Below are 22,195 nucleotides of genomic sequence, written 5' to 3' on the forward strand. Positions count from 1 at the left end.
TAGCCATGTTGTTTACTAAGCCAAGTGGAGGGTGCTGGTAACAAGTATTACCAAGTTTTTTGTGTAAACAAGAGGCAAATTTTGGTACCAAGTGTTACCAAGTGGCAAGCAGCTAAATTGTTTGTGTAGCCTAGAGGCATCACCTTGAGTAAATTTACAGGCATTAGAGATTTCTCTTTGTGTACTGTATATATTGAATACTTTACATACTAGGCAAGTGTTCATTGTACACATGTATTTGTATATTTTCCATTCATTATCATCTGTAAGACTTAGGAAAACCAAGTACGATCCAAGGGAGATCACTCAGGTCTCGCACTTTACAATAAACAAGGGTATTTTTACCAAATTTTTGAAATTTTTGGGCAACATGTAGCTTCACGTATCAGTTCTTCTACACTGATCCTGGATCACTGGATCCTATACAGTTTGTGTTATACTCGGGTGACCATTAAGGTCCTTGGGCTTCTTGTTCTTTTTTCCCTTTGATTTATACCGTCTTTCTCATCTGGGTAGCAGAGTTGCAGTTTACAGAGACAGCCGAGCGTCTGGTTTAGCCTTAGTATATAGGTCCATGAACTGCTTCATGCTTCACCAGATATCACGTAAGGCAATGGAGTAGGCTATGGCGTTGTAGCTAGCGTCTGGTTGAACTTTCATATGGTAGGGCTAATGTCAGTAAAATGCTAATGAAGAAATACAAAGATAAGAAATGCTCAAGAATAATATGGCCTGATAGGTGTAGCTAGGTCAGTTTACTGTTTAAGGTTGTTGCTAAAGACAGCAAAGCTTTTTGAAAAAGCTCTAATTGTGTCCCTTACACTATTGTCTGGCTTGCCATCTATGGGATTGATCAACCCAATATATATCTGTAGAATACCAGTAAAAAACCTAATAATATTAGGTATCCAGGTTCAATCAAGGGTGTCTGGGGATTTACCCCAGGTTGTATTCAATACATCCTGAGGCTGAATAACGAATTTATTTACTATGTACCAAAATAAATTCTTTCTAAACAAGTGCAATCACTCACTACTTCGAATTACTACAATGCATCATGACGTCATGTTATATGCTTTGTATCATAGAGAAACTATGCATTGTGATGTCACGTTTTTAACCCCTGGCTCAAGTCGGGTATACGGAAATTTACACCAATCAAATCTTGTGTTACAAGCTACATAGGAAATAAGTTATAATATATTGAATTTCTGATTTACAGTACCATTCTTACTCCATGCAAATTTTCTTTGAAATATCTTTTCAAGGAAACCCTTGACAGCACTTTTCTGATGTTCTCATGAGGGCACAAAATACCAGTGACTTTTCAGTATGCTAAACATTCCAGATTCTGACATCATTTTCGGAGTTACAATGTATTACGTCATAAAAATAAGAAATTGACATAGAAATAAATGCAAATTTTCCAGCTTTATTCAATGGTATCAAACTCAAACTAATATCCATGAAGAAGTTAATATTTTAGCAAGCAGTTCTCAGAACTTTTAAAATGCCACTTGTACATATATAAGAGATGTGCATACTGCTTAGATTTTGATATTTGATAATTTATGAGAAAAATGCCAGCTTTTAACTTAGTCATTTTTTTTTTTTTGCAAAATATTGCATTCAGGATATCCCTTTTGTCCAGATAATTTCTCCTACAGTTTTCAAGATAGAAACTTTTTTGTTTTGCAGATCAATTGTACATATATCAGATATGTGTATTTTACTTTTTTGGTTATGGGAAAATTACCAGCTTTAAAATTTGTAATTTTTTTGCAACAAATTGCATATCGCAGAGCTGTGGAAAACTGCCGGTCATGCCGGCAAAATTGGCAAAAAATGCCTGCGCCTGGTAAAAATGCTATTGATGTCAGTCCAAATGACAGGCCCCTTTTTGGGTTAAAGTTTTTTGTTTTTTCATTTATCATTGGCGCACTTCCCAGCTTAATTATCGTATCTAATATATGATTGCATAATACTATTCTTTACAAGAGATCGAGGCTGTAAATGAAAGCAAAACCATCATGGTCTCGTGACCTATTAAATTTACAACTGGGGCAGAATTTGGTAGAAAAGGTAAAGAAATAGATTGAGGCAATCTATATATGTAAAAATTTCGACAGAAAGAATTCAATCACATGTGGGAAAGCAGTAAATCTAGTACTTCCGACTGTCTCGGATTTCATTTTTTCATTGATCATGTTGATATCTTTATTATCGATGCACAGAATTTCTTCAGTTTTTTTAGACTCATTTTCTAGGTTGATATAATTTCCAAATGCATTAATGTTTCAAAAGAAATTACGTTTACTATGCTGAATTAGCATTGTCACCTGTCCAAAAGCAGTGAAATCTAGTATTGTTATAAATGCAGAAAACGGAAGAGGACTTGGAAATGGAGATTGAATGTTGTATTATAATTATTAAGTAAATAGATGTGTAATTAAGTTAATAAATGTTATGAATTTTTTTTTAATTTTGCGACTTACTATTTCGGACCAGCAAAAATCACTTCGAACAGACTTGTTTTGTCTTCTTGCCAGTCCGAATGACTGGCTATCTCAAAATCAGAATCAGAAATTTTTATTTAAAGTCGGATTTTTTTAACAAATAACATAAGCTCTGTAGAGCTTTTGACCGACAAGATTAGTAAGACATATACATAGAATACGTAAATGACAATATACACATATAAACATAGTTAAAATTTCAATGGCATGCAGCACAACAGACATAATTTACACACACAAAGACACACACAAATACACAACAACAAACAACACATATAGCATGCATTTACATATAGGACAATACATAGAAAGATACATAAATAGAAATAAATACAGACCCTGAAACGTGCTACTACCCCAAAAAAGCGTGTGACTTTCGTGCGCTTTTCGTTTCGTGCAAACCGTGTAGCGTTTCGTGTAAACCGTGCAGCGTTTCGTGCAAACCGTGTAGCATTTCGTGTAAACTGTGCAGCGTTTCGTGTAAGCTCCAAAGCGTTTCGTGCAAACCGTGTAGCGAGCGTGCGAGAAGCGTGTGAGAAACGTGCGACTTTCGTGTAAGAACCGTGTGAGAAACGTGCAACTTTCGTGCAAGAATCGTGTGAGAAACATGTAGGATTCATTCGGAACTCATTTTATTTTAGATATGGCTATTGATGGATCAACATGTCATTCTGTGTTGTTTGTAACTGATATTATTCGAATATATTATACCGGTGGTATTTTAAGAGAGAAAAAACTACGTGCAAGAATCGTGTGAGAAACATGTAGGATTCATTCGGAACTCATTTTATTTTAGATATGGCTATTGATGGATCAACATGTCATTCTGTGTTGTTTGTAACTGATATTATTCGAATATATTATACCGGTGGTATTTTAAGAGAGAAAAAACTACGGAAACAACAAAATAAAATTACTCGGTAATGTATTACATATTTGTTTGATTTTCTTTCTTTTTTATTTAAATAAAGAAGGGAAGAAAATATGTTCAAAGTAATTAATTATACGCACATCAATTTTAAGGTATTTGATTCAATACATTTTTTTAAAGGGAGCAATACTGAACATTGTTCTTAAAAAATCATTAATAATCCGGTCTTGTCCTTATCATTCATTGCCGGACCATTTTACAGTGGTAGTATATAGATATTACAAAAACATATGGGTGATTAATGCAAAATAATAAATAGATAAGGCAGGCGTGAAATATAAAATACTAAGTTTAGTACGTTGCTATAAATGTGAAGTATGGGAATTCTAGGCCGGGGAGCACAATTAATTTTTTTCTTTATAAACGAACATAATTTTCTTATATTACAAGATTGTGATACAAATAATTTTTAAACGATGAGTCATTTATAGTGTTTTTATGCATAAAATTGGTTGATTAATAATTGTCTTATAAATGAATCATAATTCACATGCATCGGCAAATACTTAAATATTTCCGGGGAGAGGGGGGGGGGTGTTCAAATGTAAACAAAAACTTTGAGTTTTTGTTATTAATATTTTTTTATAGATAATTTTCATTTTAAAGAAAATATTTTTTTTTTTTGGGAGTCCGCCTGATGCACCCCTTAAAAATGTATTGGAATCTTCTTTACACTTCCGACACTCTTCTTACGACTGTGATCAAGGTCATTTACAACAACGATCACGGGCTTCGCGTGCCGGGAACTGAAAATTTGTTCTGCTACATGTATATCTCTTGTCAATCATGGCTTTGATGACACCCGACAATAACGATTGATTTTTAATTCGTGAAGTTTTATAATTTTATTAGTATTTAATAGGTAAAAATAAATACTCGTGGATTTTATTTCTTAAATTTATCCAATTCTCTGTAAACAGTGAATTAATTTGCCAGTGTATTCGAGAATAATAAAATATAAAGAAAAAAATCCGGAGTAATTATATATTAGTTGTTTTATTAATCAAGCAGTTTTAAAGCATATTTTTTAGTTTTTAGGACACTGGACATGTATTCATGTGTATTGAATGTATTGTTAAGAGCCGCGACTATTGATTACTTTTTTTTTTGTCTTGACGGGATTTGAAATCAAGGATTTTACAAGGTGGTGGGTATATTGTTTTTAATTGATAAACACAATGCCTCAAAATGGAGAACTAAAGCATTACAATACCTTTTCCCCCGGCTTCTCTACCATATTAAATTTAAATGATAAGTCAAAGTCTGATTCTGCTATGAAGCGTTATATTTACCATTCTAATTAAAGTGCTGATAATGAATTACATGTATCTGGTCCCGCTGGAGATATGGATATCCTTTTTTTCTTAGAATGGGCATTTGTTTCTATAATAATTTTTTCCCAATGGTATACTTACTGAAACAAGTACCAGTTATATTTAGCCATGAACAGAAGAAAGATCTCGGTAATCTACCCCCCCCCCCCCCCCCATCCTGCACAATGTTCATATTTAATTTACTGTACATATTACCTTTGCAAATTATAAACAAAACCTAATTCAATCAAATGAAAGTATTTATTTACATGTACTAAATCAAAAAAAGTGAATAAATCATTCAATAATAAAAAAAAAAAAGAAAAGAAAAGGAAAGAAAATCAATCCGTTTACAGAAATCATACACAATTTAATCAATATGTTTTTTTTATTATTTTTTTTTTCAAATCAATAACTGGGTTTATTTGTCAGTAATAAAACGATTTGTTAATATCAAACTATAATTGTAAAAACATTGAATGCTGTAAAAGATTATGAATTACAAATATAATTATTTTTTTTTCAGTGCGTAGAGTCTAGTGAAAAAGTTTTGTACATAGACGATGATAGGCATTTCACCGGGCGCGTCACATACTCATGATCAATTACAACTATAATATTAAATACAACTTAGCACCGTGTATTTTTATCTGTTAATATAGTACTGGTGTAGCGAGTTCTAATCCTAACTTAATCTGAATGATTGCAATTCTAAACTAATCTTTGATTAATCCGTAATTTACTTAATTTAAATAAAGTCTGAGAGATTCCGAATAGAAAATCCAGATCGAGGCCAAAACGTGCGAGAATCGTGTACAAAGCGTGTGAGAAACGTGTACAAAGCGTTTCGTGCAGGCTTTCGTGTAAACCGTGCAGCCTTTCGTGCAAAGCGTTTCGTGTAAACCGTGTAGCGTTTCGTGTAAACCGTGCAGCGTTTCTTGCAAACTGTGTAGCGAGCGTGTACTGTTCGTGCAGCGTGCGTGTGGGGTAGTAGCACGTTTCAGGGTCTGTATGATTGAAAGGTCGAAGTAGCACTTGTACTCTAAAAAGGGTAGTCTATAATTTAATATTTATATAAAATATGAGATAGCACTTTCTCTGGATTAAAAGTTAAACTTTATAATATCATAGTTTTATAGTATATTAACTCATTAAAAGGAATAAACATACTAAAGTTAAAACATAAGAAACAGAAAATTGAAAACTTAAAAACTAAAAAAGAACTGAAATTAAAACTAAAGATTTAAGATCTGTAGGAGCCACATTTACAGGAATCTCCATTCAAGTTATTAATAAGACTTTTAATCTGATTTATTGTAGATGCATTTCTAATGTCTTCTGGGAGTTCATTCCAGAGTTTGGCTCCTGCATATCTAAAAGAGTGTAGGCCATGTTTAGTAGTTCTTACCCTAGGTACCTGCACTGTATTACTTTTCCTAAAATTATATGATGTTTCTTTAAAAGTGAATAGATCAGACAGAAAAGCTGGGCTTTCATTTTTTAAAATTTTAAAAACTTCTGTAGCCATTGTTCTTATTCTTCTAATTTTTAAAGTTGGTAAACCTGACTTAAGTAATAATTCTTCATAAGTACTGTTTCCATCATCGTAAATAAATCTGAGAGCCCTTTCCTGAATTTTTTCAATTTTTCTTGTGTTATTTTCTCCACAGAAATGCCATACAACAGGACAATAATTAAAATTACTCATAATAAAAGAATAATAGATAGTTAATTTGCCCTGTTTAGTTAGGTGCTTACCTATCCATTTTAATACATTAAGTTGTCTTGCTGCTTTTTTGCAAATATTTGAAATATGGCTATTGAGTTTTAATTGGCTATCAATTGTCACACCCAGGAGCTTAACCTCTTCCTCACATTTTATATTAGTACCATCCAAATAGATAGTGATGTTTTCTTTACAGGTTTTATTTCCTATTGAAAGTGCCTGAAATTTTTCTGGATTTGCTTTCATGTGATTGTTTGAGAACCAATTTATTAGATTTAGGCTTTCTTCTTCTAAAACTTTAGACTGGCTATCTGAAAAAGTTTTCCTCAGCTCTGATATAGGGTACCTCTTTTGTCTGTATAATTCCTTTTACAGTTTTCAAGTTAAAATCTTTTTTATTTTGCAGATCAATTGTACATATAAATGTATAAGATTACTTGGATTTTAATTTTGATAATTTTTGAGGAAAATACTAGCTTCTGAACTTGGTTATTTTTTTTAAATTATTGCATATAAGATACCCAATTGGTCTGGATATCTTCTACAGTTTTCAAGATAGGAACTTTTTTTTACTCCCTTCAAACAAAGATAAGAATCCCCTATCTGCCTGTCTGCCCACTCACCTGTTTGTGCATCTGTCCCTGCAAACTACTCCGAACTATAACTTTGTTAATGGAGAAAGGCTGAAAGCTCATACTTAGCACAGAAATTGTTTATGACCACCTGATGGTGAGTCATGATCTTGACAAAATTTATCAAATTGTATCAAATTTTTCTCCATGCTAAAACTTTGATATTGTAATGGAGAATCACTGAAAGCTTACACTGAGTACAATGATAGATTATATGTATGATCCTAGGTTGTGCCTTGACCTTGACACAAGGTCATTCTGACAAATTCAAGGTCAATGGCAGAAAAGGTATAAAATTCTTATCCGGGCTATAATTTTGTAATCGAGAATCACTGGAAGCTCATACTTAGTGCAGGGATTGATTTTGACACAAGGGAAAGTCATGACCTTAACCCAAGGTCATTCCAGTAAGTTCATAGTCACTGGCAGAAAAATATAAAACTTGTCCTGGCTAAACCTTTGTAATGGAGAATTATTGAAAGCACTTATACTTAGTACAAAAATTGCCAATGTCTTTTGGGTTTGTCATGACTTTGACCAAAGGTTAAAGGCAGAAAAGTATAAAATTCATTCAGTTCATTCCAGCAAGTTCAAGGTCATTGGTATAAAAAATGAAAATTTATAACAAGTTTATAATATTCTAGAGAAATACAAGTTCTGTTCACACAAAGAAAACCCAGTTTGCTGTCACATTGACGGCTTTCCACTTGTCATGAAAATACTGCCATGTAGGAACTTTTCAGACTAATTAAATACAAATATTAATTTAATTAAAATCATTACAGGTATTGTCCACAATGCAAAAAACACCAGCCTGCCACTAAAAAGTTTGATTTGTGGAATCTGCCAGAAATATTGATTGTTCATTTGAAGAGATTTTCATACAATCGGTTTTACAGAGATAAAATTGATGCACTTGTGGAATTTCCTGTCAGGTTTGTATCATATGTTTTCATAATTTTTACGTCTTTTTTTACACAAATTTCTTTGAGGGAAATACACAATGTCTTAAATTTATCCTCAATTTGTTGCCATATTTGGCAGATAAATCTTAAAAGTCCTAGGATACTGGTGGACATTTAAGACTAAGCACTCATGTAGCCCTAGCTAACTAGACTTTAGGCCAACTGAATAAATCAGCTGATTTATTGCTACCAAGGCCTTTCTTTATTAGGACTATGCATGAAAATGTGAGAGCCCAACAGGAATCAGTCCATCCAGCTATCCATATGTGTCTGTCTACACTTGTTTTCAATGAAATGTTTTCAGTTTTTTAGCTCACCTGAGCCAAAAGCTCAAGTGAGCTTTTCTGATCACCTGTTGTCCATCCTTCTGTAAACTTTTCACATTTTCATTTTTTTAAGAACCACAGGGCCAAATTTAACCAAAGTTGGTACAAAGCATCCTTGGGTGGAGGGGAGTTTAAATTGTTAAAATGAAGGGCCAAGCCCCTTCCAAGGGGAGATAATCAAAAAAGACAAAAATAGGGTGGGGTCATTAAAAAATTCTTCTCAAGAACCACAGGGCCAGAAAAGCTGGAATTTATTTGGAAGCTTCTTGAGGTGTGTAGATTCTACATTAATATTGTTCAAATCATGGCCTTGGGGCTAGCGTGGGACCACAATAGGGAATCAAAGTTTTATATTGAAATATAGAGGAAAAAATCTTTTAAAAACTTCTTCTCATGAACCACTGGGCCAGAAAAGCTGAAACTTATGTGAAAACTTCCTGAGGTAGTGTAGATTCTAAATTGTTCAAATCGTAGCCCCAGGGATAGAGTGGGGCTACAGTAGGGAATCAAATTTTTACCTTGAAATATTTAGTAAAATCTTTAAAATTATTCTTCTGAAGAACTACTGGAACAGAAAAGGCGAAACTTATGTGGAAGCTTCCTGGGTTAGTGTAGATTCTAAATTGTACAAATCAGGACAACCCCCCCCCCTGGGGGGGGGGGGGGGGGGTAGGGTGGGGCCACAATAGGGAATCAAAGTTTTACTTTGAAATATATAGGAAAAATCTTCCCAATAACCACTGGGCAAGAAAAACTGAAATTTATACGGAATCTTCCTGAGGTAGTGTAGATTCTAAATTGTTCAAATTATGACCCCTGAGGGGTAGGGTGGGGCCACAATAAGTAGTTTCAGCAGGGAAATTCTGGTGAAGAACAGCAGGGCCAAAATTTCTCAGGTGAGCATTGTGACCCATGGGCCTCTTATTTACACAGGTATTTCACTGCAAAACCAAGACACCTATAGATTTTGAGTTCATATACTTTTTGTCTCTCTGTTTATATGTTTAAATGTGAAAAAATATGCTGTATATTGGCACTCTGAACTATTAGAGCAGCTCAAAGGTCAAGGACCACAGGTTCAGTAACCATGGCAATTTACAAAAGCCATAATGCCAAGCAATATATGCACAAAATATCAAATCCATATCTCTTACAGTTCTTCAGATATAATGTGTGACAAACGGATAGCTAGACAGACAGAGGCCAGGTTAAGTGATCCCTAAGTGTTGCTCTGCTCTGCAGGTACCAAAAAAATCTTCTTTCAGTCCACTGGGCTTGGGGAAAAAAAATGAATTCATGCTCTCTGAAATATTCAATATGTTGAATATGTATTCAAGATTTTTCAAATTATGGTCCCTTGGGGAAGGGTGGGGATGCAGGATCAAGGTTTTACATGGCAATAGATAGGGGAAAATGTAAAAAAAAAATTCTCAAGAACATCAGGACTGTGATAATTTAAGTGAGGATATATACTGTTATGGATGAGAATTAAGGACCTTACCTTCACTGCACATATTGTTGTCTATCAAATTCTTGCCAGCTAAAAATGTACATATTGACACTAGAAAAGGATGTGCTTATCTCCTGTACATATTGTTGCTCCACATTTAGGGTTTTAAGGATATTTTAGCTCACCTGAGCTAACAGAAGATAAACATAATAATTTAAACAACTTACCTATTTTGGCATAGAAAATGTTCATAACTTGATTCATTGAATCACAGATATTCTGATAAGAGAGATCACTTTTAATGACATAAATGTTTATTATTCCTGTATGAATTTGTTAAGTTGAAGTGTCTTTTTTCTCCAATTTTGCCCCACAAGCTTATGTTATAACTGTTTGTATTTTACTTAACAAATACATTTCTTTTGGAAATCATAAGAGTTAAAGAAACATTTTATATGAGTGAGCAGAGGGTTTATGAACCTTAAATTTGATAAAAATATGAAAAAAATTTTCTAAGAAAATGGACAATTGTACACCTGAAGGACTTTTTTAAACTCACCTCAACGAAGTTGGGAGGAGCTTATGTGATACCCTCAGCGTCCCAGGTTAAAGTTTTTGGAGCAGTTTTATTTTTGATTACTTCTATGCCATACATTAATCAGAGATGCATGGAAGATGCTTCTAGTATGTTTCATTGTTTCAGATGAAGAATGACCATGTTAATGTTTTTGGAGCAGATCTCATTTCCAAGTAACTATAAGCCCTATATTGACCAAACTTGCATGGATGATGGATGATACATCTAAGGCTTGCTTCGAATGCTGGATCTGACCTACATTTTCCAGATGAATGACCATGTTAAAGTTTTTGGCACAGGTCCATTTCCAAAAATGTATAAGGCCTATCTGAGCCAAACTATCAGATCAAAATTGTATAAATGTTGCATCTTGTGATGTACACTACTAGATTATTAGTTTAATGTTGGACTTTGCCTTACTTATTCGTTGAGGTGAGCTCTGTGATCTCTGATTACCTATGTTTATAATTCCACCAAAACTTCAATTATAGATTAAAATTTTAATGAATGATTCAAAGGAAATATAGGGCAAGGTTGTCATCAAAGTCCATTGATTTAGTTCATTTGTATATATTTATATATTTTTAAAAAATATAGTCTTTTGGTTATATAAAAAACAAGATGTGTTTTTGAAACACTGATGTCCCAATATGGCAGCTTATGGTGAAGGTTAGATTTCTCAAAGGCAAGGCAATCTGCAGGTCAAGAGATAAAAAATGTTGGTACCCAAAGAAAGGTCTGTCTCGAGAAATATACATGTGAAATTTGAAAGACCTAGCACCAGCCGTTGAAAAGTTATGGCGAACATTAAGGTTTTTTATTAAAGGAGGTAAAATGTCAAGGTCAAGGTTAAAATGGGGCCCCAAGGGGAGGTCTTGTCTTGTGAAATGTGAAAGCCCTAGAACCAAACATTCACATGTTATAGCCAAGGTTAGAATTTTTAATAGTAGGTCAAACTCTAAGGTCAAGGTTAATGCCAAAATTGTTGGTATTCCAAGGAAACTCTTGTCAAAAGGAATGCACCAATTGTTCAAAAGTTATGGCCAAGGTTAAAGTTTTTCAAAAGTAGGTCAAACTCCTTGGTCAAGGTCAAAGGGTCAAAGTGGTTGGTATCCAAAAGAAGGTCTTGTCACAAGAATTACATATTTGAAGTATGAAAGCCCTAGCACCAACTGTTCAAAAGTTATGGCCAAGGTTAAAGTTTTTCAAAAGTAGATCAAACTCCTACGTCAAGGTCAAGAGGTCAAAGTGGTTGGTATTCAAAGGAAGGTCTTGTAACAAGGAATAAGCATTTGAAATATGAAAGCCCTAGCACCAACTGTTCAAAAGTTATGGCAAAGGTTAAAGTTTTTGCAAAAGTGGGTCAAACTTCGAGGTAAAAGGGTCAAAGTGGTTGGTATCTAAAGGAAGGTCTTGTCACAAGGAATTCACATGTGAAGTTTGAAAGCCTTAGCACCAACTGTTCAAAAGTTATGGCCAAGGTTAAAGTCTCAAAAAATTTTGCAAAAGTAGGTCAAACTCCAAGATCAAGGTCAAAAGGTCAAATATGATGTTTCCAAAAAAAGATATTGTCACAAGGAATACACATGTGAAATATTAAAGTCATAGCTCCAACCAATCAAAAGTTACAGGCAAGGTTAAAGTTTTTGCAGACAAACAGACAGACAGACCGACGAACAGGGCAATATAAAATACAAGACTACTGTCTTGAAATATAAGCGATATTTGGGCAAGGATAAGAAAACGTGATAGAGGGCGAGGCTTGCCGAGCCCAAATATCGCTTGTATTTCAAGACAGTATCCATGTATTTTGTTTATCCTGCAACATAATTTTTACTTGACTTCCAAAAAGAGCTATTTTCAACCGATTTAGGTACACTCTGCAGTTAAAACTAAGACTCCATGGCATAAACATTGCAATATACATGACGTCACAATGCTTTTAGAACGTCGGAATACATGCGCAAGGCTTTATTAGGGCATTGACCGAATAAAGCTTTGGTTTATTAGGTTACCTTTATTAGGTCAATGCAAAGGGTAGTTGCAGGATAAACAAGATGTGTTTGTGAAACACTGATGCCCCATATGGCAGCTTATGGTGAAGGTTACAGTTTCTCAAATGCAAGTCAAACTCTAGGTCAAGAAATCAAAAATGTTGGTACCCAAAGAAGGTCTCGAGAAATATACCTGTGAAATATGAAAGCCCTAGTACAAACCGTTGAAAAGTTATGGCAAAGGTAAAAGTTTTTTCAAAGTAAGTAAAAAGGCAAGGTCAAGGTCAAATGGTACCCAAGGGAAGGTCTTGTCACAAGTGATACACATGATCGTGAAACGTGAAAGCCCGAGAACCAAACGTTCAAATGTTATGGCCAAGGTTTAAATTTTTCAAAAGTAGGACAAACTCCAAGGTCAAGGTCAATGCCAAAATTGATGGTATCCAAAGGAAGGTCTTGTCACAAGGAATATACATGTGAAGTATGAAAGCCCTAACACCAACTGTTCAAAAGTTATGGCCAAGATTAAAGTTTTTCAAAAGTAGGTCAAACTCCAAGGTCAAAGGGTGAAAGTTGTTGGTATCTAAAGGAAGTTCTTGTCACAAGAAATGGATATGTGAAGTATGAAAGATCTAACACCAACTGTTCAAAAGTTATGGCCAAGGTTAAAGCCTCATAAAATTTTGCAAAAGTGGGTCACACTCCAAAACCAAGGTCTGAAGGTCAAATATGATGGTACCCAAAGAAAGGTTTTGTCACAAGGAATACACATGTGAAATATGAAAGCCATAGTTCCAACCAATAAAAGTTATGGGCAAGGTTAAAGTTTTTGCGGACAAAAGTTTTCTGCATGATACAAAAATAATTGTTGGAAATTTTTAAAAATTGGAGAATAGGGAAAATTAATTGTTAGACTTTCTTTGTCTTGCATGATTTTTTTAATGCCACCATATCGAAGTTTCAGTGAAATATAGCTTTTGCCCTGTCAATCCATCTGTCTATTTGTCTGTTAATCTGTTTGTCCGCAAAAACTGTAACCTTGCCCATAACTTTTGATTGGTTGGAACTATGGCTTTCATATTTCACATGTGTATTCCTTGTGACACGATCTTTCTTTGGGTACCACCATATTTGACCTTTTGACCTTGGAGTTTGACCCAGTTTTGCAAAATTTTACCAAACTTTAACCTTGGCCATATTTTTTGAACAATTGGTGCTAGGGTTTTCATACTTTACATGTGTAATCCTTGTGACAAAACCTTCCTATGAATACCAACAACTTTGACCTTTTGACCTTGACCTAGGAATTTGACCTACTTTTGAAAAACTTTAACCTTGGCCATAACTTTTGAACAGTTGGTGCTAGGGCTTTCATATTTTACACGTGTAATCCTTGTGACAAGACCTTTCTTTAAATACCAACAACTGACCCTTTGACCTTGACCAAGGAGTTTGACCTACATTAACTTTGGTCATAACTTTTGAGCGATTGGTGCTTCGGCTTTCATATTTCACCTGTGTATTTCTTGGGAGAAGGCCTTCCCTTGGGCACCATTAATTTTGACCATTTGACCTTGATGTTTGACATACTTTTGAAAAACGTTAACCTTTTCCATATCTATTCAGTGGTTGCTGCTAGGACTTTCATTTTTCACAGGTTTATTCCTCGAGACAAGATCTTACTTTGGGTACCAATATATTTTATTTGCATTTGAGAAAGTTTAACCTTCAGGGCTAGACAAATAGCATTGCCCGACGCCCGGGACAACCAATTTTGTTTGGCGGGCAAGTTATTTGATAAGTGGTACCTGCCCGCGGACAAGTGCTTCTCCAGTTAACAAAAAATCAAATGTTGTTTGTTTTATCGCTGTTGAAATGTAATGAATCACAGTAGAGCACCTGTTTTTCGCTGCTGTTCATCACTACATCGAATACTCAGTCGGAACTCCTCTAGAATTTACCCATTTATGTGTAGTTAAAATACACACAGGACGTAAAACATAGCAGCTATCGATTCCATGTCAAAAAAGTTGAAGAGGATTTTAGACCTTTTTAGGTATTGTAAAAAATAATGTAAAAATTCATGCCGTGAGTACAAACGTGTTATACTGATATTAAAATTGGAGCTGTTGACTGGCGATCACTGAAAGTCACAATCGACATGCAGTGGTGGTTTTCATAATCAAATACTTTATAATATTCAAAAAAAAAATTTTCTCTCTTTCAGTATTTTTGGGATGTTAAAGTAATACAGAGAAAAGTTTAAATTATGCGCACTGCACAAGCTAAGAAATCTCCCTGGAACAAGACTTACCCCTAAATTTTTCCGTGCAAAAAATTAAGTGATTTTATGTCTAGTTTGGTCCCCATGTAGTGTATCAGTTGAGAAATAATTTAATGTTTAACGATAATGCTTTAATTTTATGTTAATTAAGAAAAAGTGGGACAAGCATATTTTTTGGTAGGACAAGTAATTTTACGATGGTAACATGTCCGAGGGCAAGTACTGAAAAATTCTATTTGTCTACCCCTGACCTTTGCTGTAAGTTGCCATATTGCGGCATCAGTGTTTCACAAACACATCTTGTTGTTATTAAAAGTGCCTCAGAGATACACCTGGACATGTAAACATTCAAAAGAAATCGCCTAATTCTATTGTGATTCACAAGACTAGTAAATATACTGGATTTAATTTTAAAGTGTTTATTGATTTTATTTAATAGCTGACCATATTCAAGAAGTCAATCAATATATATTTTTATGCCCCCATATCAAAGATTAAGGGGTATATAGTTTTTGCCCTGTCCATCCGTCTGTCTGTCTGTTTGTCCGCAAAAACTGTAACTTTGCTCATAACTTTTGATTGGTTGGAGGTTTGGCTTTCATATTTCACAGGTGTATTCCTTGTGACAAGACCTTTCTTTGGGTATCAGTATATTTGTCCTTTTGACCTTGACCTTGGAGTTTGACCCAATTTTGCAAAATTTTACCAAACTATAACCTTGGCCATAACTTTTGAACAATTTTTCCTAGGGCTTTCATACTTCACATATATAATCCTTGTGACAGGACTTCCTCTTGATACCAACAACTTTGGCCCTTTAACCTTGACCTTTGAGTTTGACCTACTTTTGAAAAACTTTAACCTTGGCCATAATTTTTGAAAAATTGGCGCTAGGGCTTTCATATTTCACATGTGTATTCCTTGTGAGAAGGCCATTCCTTGGGCACCATTAAATTTGACCTTGACCTTGATGTTTGACTTGCTTTTAAAAAATTTTAACCTTTTTCATATCTATTCAATAGTTGCTGCTAGGGTTTTATTTTTCCCAGGTATATTCCTCGAGACATGACCTTACTTAAGGTTCTAACATATTTGATTTGCATTTGAGAAAGTTTAACCTTTGCTATAAGTTGCCATACGGGGGCATCAGTGTTTCACAAACACATTTTGTTTTTTGAGTGGATATTAACATCCCCCCTCTCCATCTTGACTGCACCTCAGGTTGGATTAAAATGAAGTTTTTGTAACAATTAACATAAAGTCTGTTAGTAATAAATTACAATTCAGTCTGAAAAGTCGCCTTTTGCATTGTTGAAATTCATTTTATTTTGTATGTGTGTGTGTGTGTTCTAATATTTATTTTTAACAATAGAGGATTTAATCATTTAATGTAAGTTATTTGATAAGATGTCTTAAAAATCTGATAAATACGTTCACATAATACACATAAGCTTAACATACATAGCTATAGTAGAAAAAATTCTGCTGATTGAAAATATTTATAACACATGCATGCTAGGAAGCAATTTCATTATTATACCTCACACAACAAGTTGCAGGAGGTATGATGTTTTTGACACGTCCGTCAGTCAGTCCATCAGACCTGGGGGGTTTTTGTCAGCCCAACTCCTCAAAAACCGCTGCACAGAATTTGGTCAAACTTTGCAGATATTTAGGACACAATGTGTAGATGTGCATATTACCAGGAAATTCTGATTCCTTTATTTTTTCTGGGAATTTCGGTACTTTTCAACTTAGATTTTTGGCCATATCTTGAATATAGAGATGAACAGTTTGTCAGTGCAAGTCCTCTTAAACGGCTGCACAGAATTTGGTCAAACTCTGCAGATATTTAGGACACAGTGTGTAGATATGCATATTACCAGGAAATTCTGATTCCTCTATTTTTTCTGGGAATTTCGGCATTTTTCAACTTAGATTTTTGGCCATATCTTGAATATAGAGATGAACAGTTTGTCAGTGCCACTCCTCTTAAACCGCTGCACAGAATTTGGTCAAACTTTGCAGATACACATGTATTTAGTACACAGTGTGTAGATGTGCATCTTACCAGGAAATTCTGATTCCATTATTTTTGTCCTAAGAGTTTTGCCTATTAATGAAGAAACTTTCCAGCTAGGTAAAAAGGAAATCCACTGGAATCAGCTTTTGTAATGAAGTTTTATGTGAAATATTTTATGACCTTAAAAGACTCCTATTGATTTTGAGATCAAAATTTAATGATTTAAGACACACATTCACACATAAAATCTTGGATAGTTCTCACCCCCCACCCCCCCCCCCCATATTGGTGCTTTGCCTTAAAAAAATTCATAAGTACAGTATATAAACAAATTCATATGACTACATCATAATTTTGTTTCCATCAGTTATTTAAATGTGTAAATTGTCATGTGTTGGACATGGACTTGCTTTCATTAACAAATCGAAATCACTGAGTAATTCAAATAACAGTTTGTCAGCATAACTCCTGCACTGAATTTCCTGAAACTTTGTAGGTATTTCAGACATAATGTATAGATTTGTATATTACCAAGAAATTTTTATTCCATTATTTATCTAGAAACTTCAGCCTAATTAAATTTGTAACGTACAAAGATTTGAATGTCCTTACATGCAAGAAGTTTTGATGTGATGATTTTTTGCAAGTAATGCCCCTTTTTGAATTATACTGTGTATTTAAAATGCACTGTGCCATTCATTACATGTTGCATTGTCGAGTTTTGGGGGAGTGTGGGGTATGTAAGCTTGCTCAATTTTTCTTTCATTTTGTGGTGGGGGCAATGTACAAAGAAATGATTTGATCAGCAAATAAAAAAAATCATGACATATAATTTATTGTTGAAGGGCTCTATCATATTAGCATTATTTTTAGGTCACCTGAGTTACTCAGGGCTGCGTTCAAGATTGTAGTGGCTAACCTAGCATTTTTTGTAATTATTTTTATTGTCTCATTAATTAATTTGTTAGGGGTGATATCCCGCTTTTGATTTCCTCTCTTGGTAAATGGTACCATTTCTCCATTGGTCATTGATTCGAACAGATTTATGCCGACTCAAAATATTCTTGGTCTAGGTAATTTCTTTCCTCTGTTTTGATAATTTTTTTTTATGATATAGATAATGATGATGGTCATTTTTAGGTCACCTGAGTCACTCAGGTGACCTATTGCTATCTGTTTTCATCCATCGTCGTGTGGGTGTGCGTTGTGCGTAAACTTTTCACATTTTCAACTTCTTCTCAAGAACCACTGGGTCAATTTCTACCAACTTGCCACAAAGTATACTTAGGTAAAGATGACTCAAGTTTGTTCAAAAAAGGGCCAATGCCTTCTTCCAAGGGAAGATAATTAAGAATTAGTGAAAATTAATGGTATCTTTTAAAAATCTTCTTCTCAAGAACCACTGGACCAGGTAAGATGAAACTTATATGGAAACATTCTCAGGTAGTGTAGACTCAAGTTTGATAAAATCATAATTGTAGTGTGAGGCCACAATGGGATCAAAATTTACAAAGAAATAAATTTAAAAAATCTTTAAAAATCTTCTTCTGGGGGTAAGGCAGGGCCACAATGAATGATCAAAGTATTACATTGGAATACATTTGAAAAATGTTCTCCAGATCCACTGGGCCAAGAAAGATGAAATGTGGAAACATCTTTAGATAGTGTAGATTCAAGTTTGTTTAAATCATGATCCCCAGGGGTCAGGTTGGCCACAATGGACAATGAAAGTTTTACATTGGAATATGTAGGAAAAAAATCTTGAAAAAAATTCTTTTCTCAAGAACAGCAAAGCCATGATTGCTTACATCCTCAGATAGTATAGATTCAAGTTTGTTCAAATCATGACTCTGGGGATAGGGTGGGACTACAATGGATGATCAAAGATTTACAAAAGCTTCTGTCAGTTTATTTTATACTCTATGGATTGTTGTTTTATACTCAGGTGACCATTAAGGCCCTTGGGCCTCTTGTTATTTTTAGGGTTCTTACCATATAGTATTGATATAGAGTTGCATCAACCCAATACTAGATATAAACTTATGACTTTTTTTATGTAAAGTCAAACATACGATTTTTTGTGAATAACCAAAATCTTAAGATAACCTTACATCTATGACTGATCGTAAGATATTTTGTGAATAGATATCCTGACTTTTGGGTTGTTTCGAAGACTAAATACAAAGTATATATATATTATACTGGTACATTGTAAATAATCTTGTTTTGAAGTCTTGAAAATATTAAAAATGTGATAAATACAAACTCAGAATAGTTTTTTTTTTTACGGCAAGAATTTGATCTGAAACAGATTGCATATATAAGTATCTGAGATTCAAATATACTGTAACTTAATTAACAAGAGTGTTCCAAGGAACACATGTTTTGCCTGCTTTGTAGCTTCATTAAAGATGTAAAGAAATGTAAGTGTAGTTAGGTATTTATTTATTACTAGTATGATAATTCATGAATGCACAAATAAAACCATCCACACATAGTATAAGACTGCAATTGAGTCTGACAATCAAAGAAAATATGATTCCCAACCCTCAAATGAATAATTAAGTTGTAATTATTATAAATGATTATTTATCATTTTACATGTGTTAATACATGTTTCAAAGTGTCACTCTACATGATCCGTTGTGGGATACGGATCCCGATGTATTTTCATAATATTTAAATATCAGTTTGTGTGGTAACTGAATATCATACAGTTTCAGATGTATTTTCATATTTATATATCAGTTTGTGTGGTAACTGAATATCATACAGTTTCAAAGTACAGTATTATGAGCTCATAAACATGTATAAATACTAATTATCAACACCCCACTCTCAAAATTCAGATGTCTTAAATTAAACTGCCCAGGGTATTTTTGGCAAAGTAGGTTAAAGGTCAAGGTCAAGTGAATTGTAACACTGCTATTTTTCATGAAGTTTTATGACAATCAGTGCACATGCTAAATAGCATAGACTTACCCCTTAAATGTCAAAAATATGCTGTATATTGGCACTTTTAACTTTTTTGTAAAGTATGTCAAAGGTCAAGGGTCACGAGGTCGGTAACCATGGCAATGCACAAATGCCATAGTGCCAAGTGCTCCATGCAAGCGAAATTCTTTATATCAAAGGGAATGTTATGATTTGAGGAATGAGGAAAAGATATATCTTCCTTATAACTGAGATTTCCTTCTATCTGAGTTCCTTGTCAGCTAGTTTTACCATAGATGAATTGAACTTTTTTTTAATAGCCAGTTGTTAATTGAAGCTCATCTTTTTTCAGAGGACTTAATCTGAGGAAATACATAATAAACCCTTACCACGGACCTGTAACATATGATCTGATAGCTGTTAGTAACCACTATGGAGGTCTTGGTGGAGGACATTGTAAGTAATTCCTTATCACTTTTATGACACAACCATGAAATGGGGGGGGGGGATATAGTGTTATAACCCTTAAATCAGTCATTCAATTTGAAAATTTCTATCTTCTGTTTTTTGAACTTTTTTTTTGCTGTGCATGTATTTATTTAATCAATTGTGTATATCATCTGCAATATATGATACTTGAGTAGTATGCATTGTAGTATGCATCCCAAAGTTCAACAACTAAGCAATAAGTAGAAATTCTGATTCCTTGGGAATGAGTTTCCTCCAAAAAAATCTCTTGCATGAGTTATCCAGAAGAAGTAGTCCACCTGCATTACCCTCAGCCTGATTGAAAAGTGTGCAATTTTTATGCCCTACCAAGAATATGGCTGGGGCATATAATCCATCTTCCGTTCTTCCAACTGTCCTTCCCTCATACTTTGCATTTAGCCCAGTTTCAAAGAAACTATGATTCAAGATATAACATTTATCAAATTTCATATGCTGATACATATTGATGAAAGCTGTTCAGCTGAATCAACATTTACATACATTGAGTTTCTCTTTGACCTTGACCTCACTTTTTCTTAAATTATTGTTTAGCTCAATTACAAAGAAACAATTAAAGATATTTTTATCAAACCTTATAAGGTGATTCATACTGATGTGAACTATTTAATTTAACATTTTTATACCCCTGTATCAGGGATTCAGGGGTATATAGTTTTTGCCCTGTCCATCCTTCTGTCTGTTTGTCTGTTAGTCTGTTTGTCCACAAAAACTTAAACTCACCCATAACTTTTGATTGGTTGGAGCTATGGCTTTCATATTTCACATGTGAAATCCTTGTGACAAGACCTTTGGTACCACCATATTTGACCTTTGACCTTGACCTTGGAGTTTTACCCAGTTTTGCAAAGTTTTACCAAACTTTAACCTTGGCCATAACTTTTGAACAATTGGTGCTAGGGCTTTCATACTTCACATGTGTAATCTTTGTGACAAGACCTTTCTTTGAATTCCAACAACTTTGACCTTGACCTAGGAGTTTGACCTACTTTTGAAAAACTTTAACCTTGGCCATAACTGTTGATTGGTTAGTGCTAGGGCTTTTATACTTCACATGTTTAATCCATGTGACAAGTCCTTCCTTTGGATACCAACAACTTTGATGCTTTGACCTTGACCTTGGAGTTTGACATACTTTTAGAAAAGTTTATCCTTGGCCATAACTTTTAAACAGTTGGTGCTAGGGCTTTCATATTTCAAATAAGTAATCCTTGTGACAAGACCTTTCTTTGGATACCAACAACTTTGACCATTTGACCTTGACCTTGGAGTTTGAGCTTCTTTTGGATAAGTTTAACCTTGGCCATAAATTTTGAATGGTTGGTAATAGGGCTTTCTTACTTCACATGTGTAATTCTTGTGACAAGACCTTCCTTTGGATACCAACAACTTTGACCCTTTGAAGTTGAGCTTGGAGTTTGACCTACTTTTGAAAAACTTTAACCATGGCCATAACTTTTGAACGGTTGGTGCTAGGGCTTTCATACTTCACATGTGTAATCCTTGTGATAAGACCTTCTTTTGGATACCAACAATTGTAATCCATTGACCTTGACCTTAGAGTTTGACACACATTTGAAAAACTTTAACCTTAGTCATAACTTTTGAAGGATTGGTCCTTTGGCTTTCATATTTCACCTTGGAGAAGACCTTTTCTTGGGCACCATTAATTTTGACCATTTGACCTTGACCTTGATGTTTGACATACTTTTGAAAAACTCTAACCTTTTCCATATCCATTCAATGGTTGCTGCTAGGGCTTACATATTTCACAGGTATATTCCTCAAAACAAGACCTTACTTTGGGTACCAACATATTTGATTTGCATTGGAGGAAGTTTAAACTTTGCTATAAGTTGCCATAAGGGGGCATCAGTATTTCACAAACACATATTGTTTTACATCAAAGTATCCTTTTACTTTCACTTCACCTTTCTTAAATTTGTGTTAAGTTTAAGTTCAAAGACATTTTTCAAGGTATTTATATCAAACTTTATATGCCAATACATATTCATGA

The 22,195-nt window shown here is 34.2% G+C and overlaps 1 protein-coding gene across 2 annotated transcripts in view; it reads left to right on the forward strand.

Moving 5' to 3' along the window:
• Positions 1–22,195, forward strand: part of LOC133195809 (ubiquitin carboxyl-terminal hydrolase 15-like) — a 427,782-nt gene that overhangs the window by 373,764 nt on the left and 31,823 nt on the right. For both annotated transcript variants that reach the window (XM_061331759.1, XM_061331760.1), the window contains exons 17-18: positions 7,904–8,053; positions 20,024–20,127. In XM_061331759.1, coding sequence (XP_061187743.1) covers positions 7,904–8,053; positions 20,024–20,127 — 254 coding nt within the window. The remainder of the gene's footprint in view (positions 1–7,903; positions 8,054–20,023; positions 20,128–22,195) is intronic.

Source organism: Saccostrea echinata, unplaced genomic scaffold, assembly GCF_033153115.1.
Source record: "Saccostrea echinata isolate AGI-Se365-2 ecotype Australia unplaced genomic scaffold, CSIRO_AGI_Sech_v1 ptg000029l, whole genome shotgun sequence".
NCBI classification, from domain to species: Eukaryota; Metazoa; Mollusca; class Bivalvia; order Ostreida; family Ostreidae; genus Saccostrea; species Saccostrea echinata.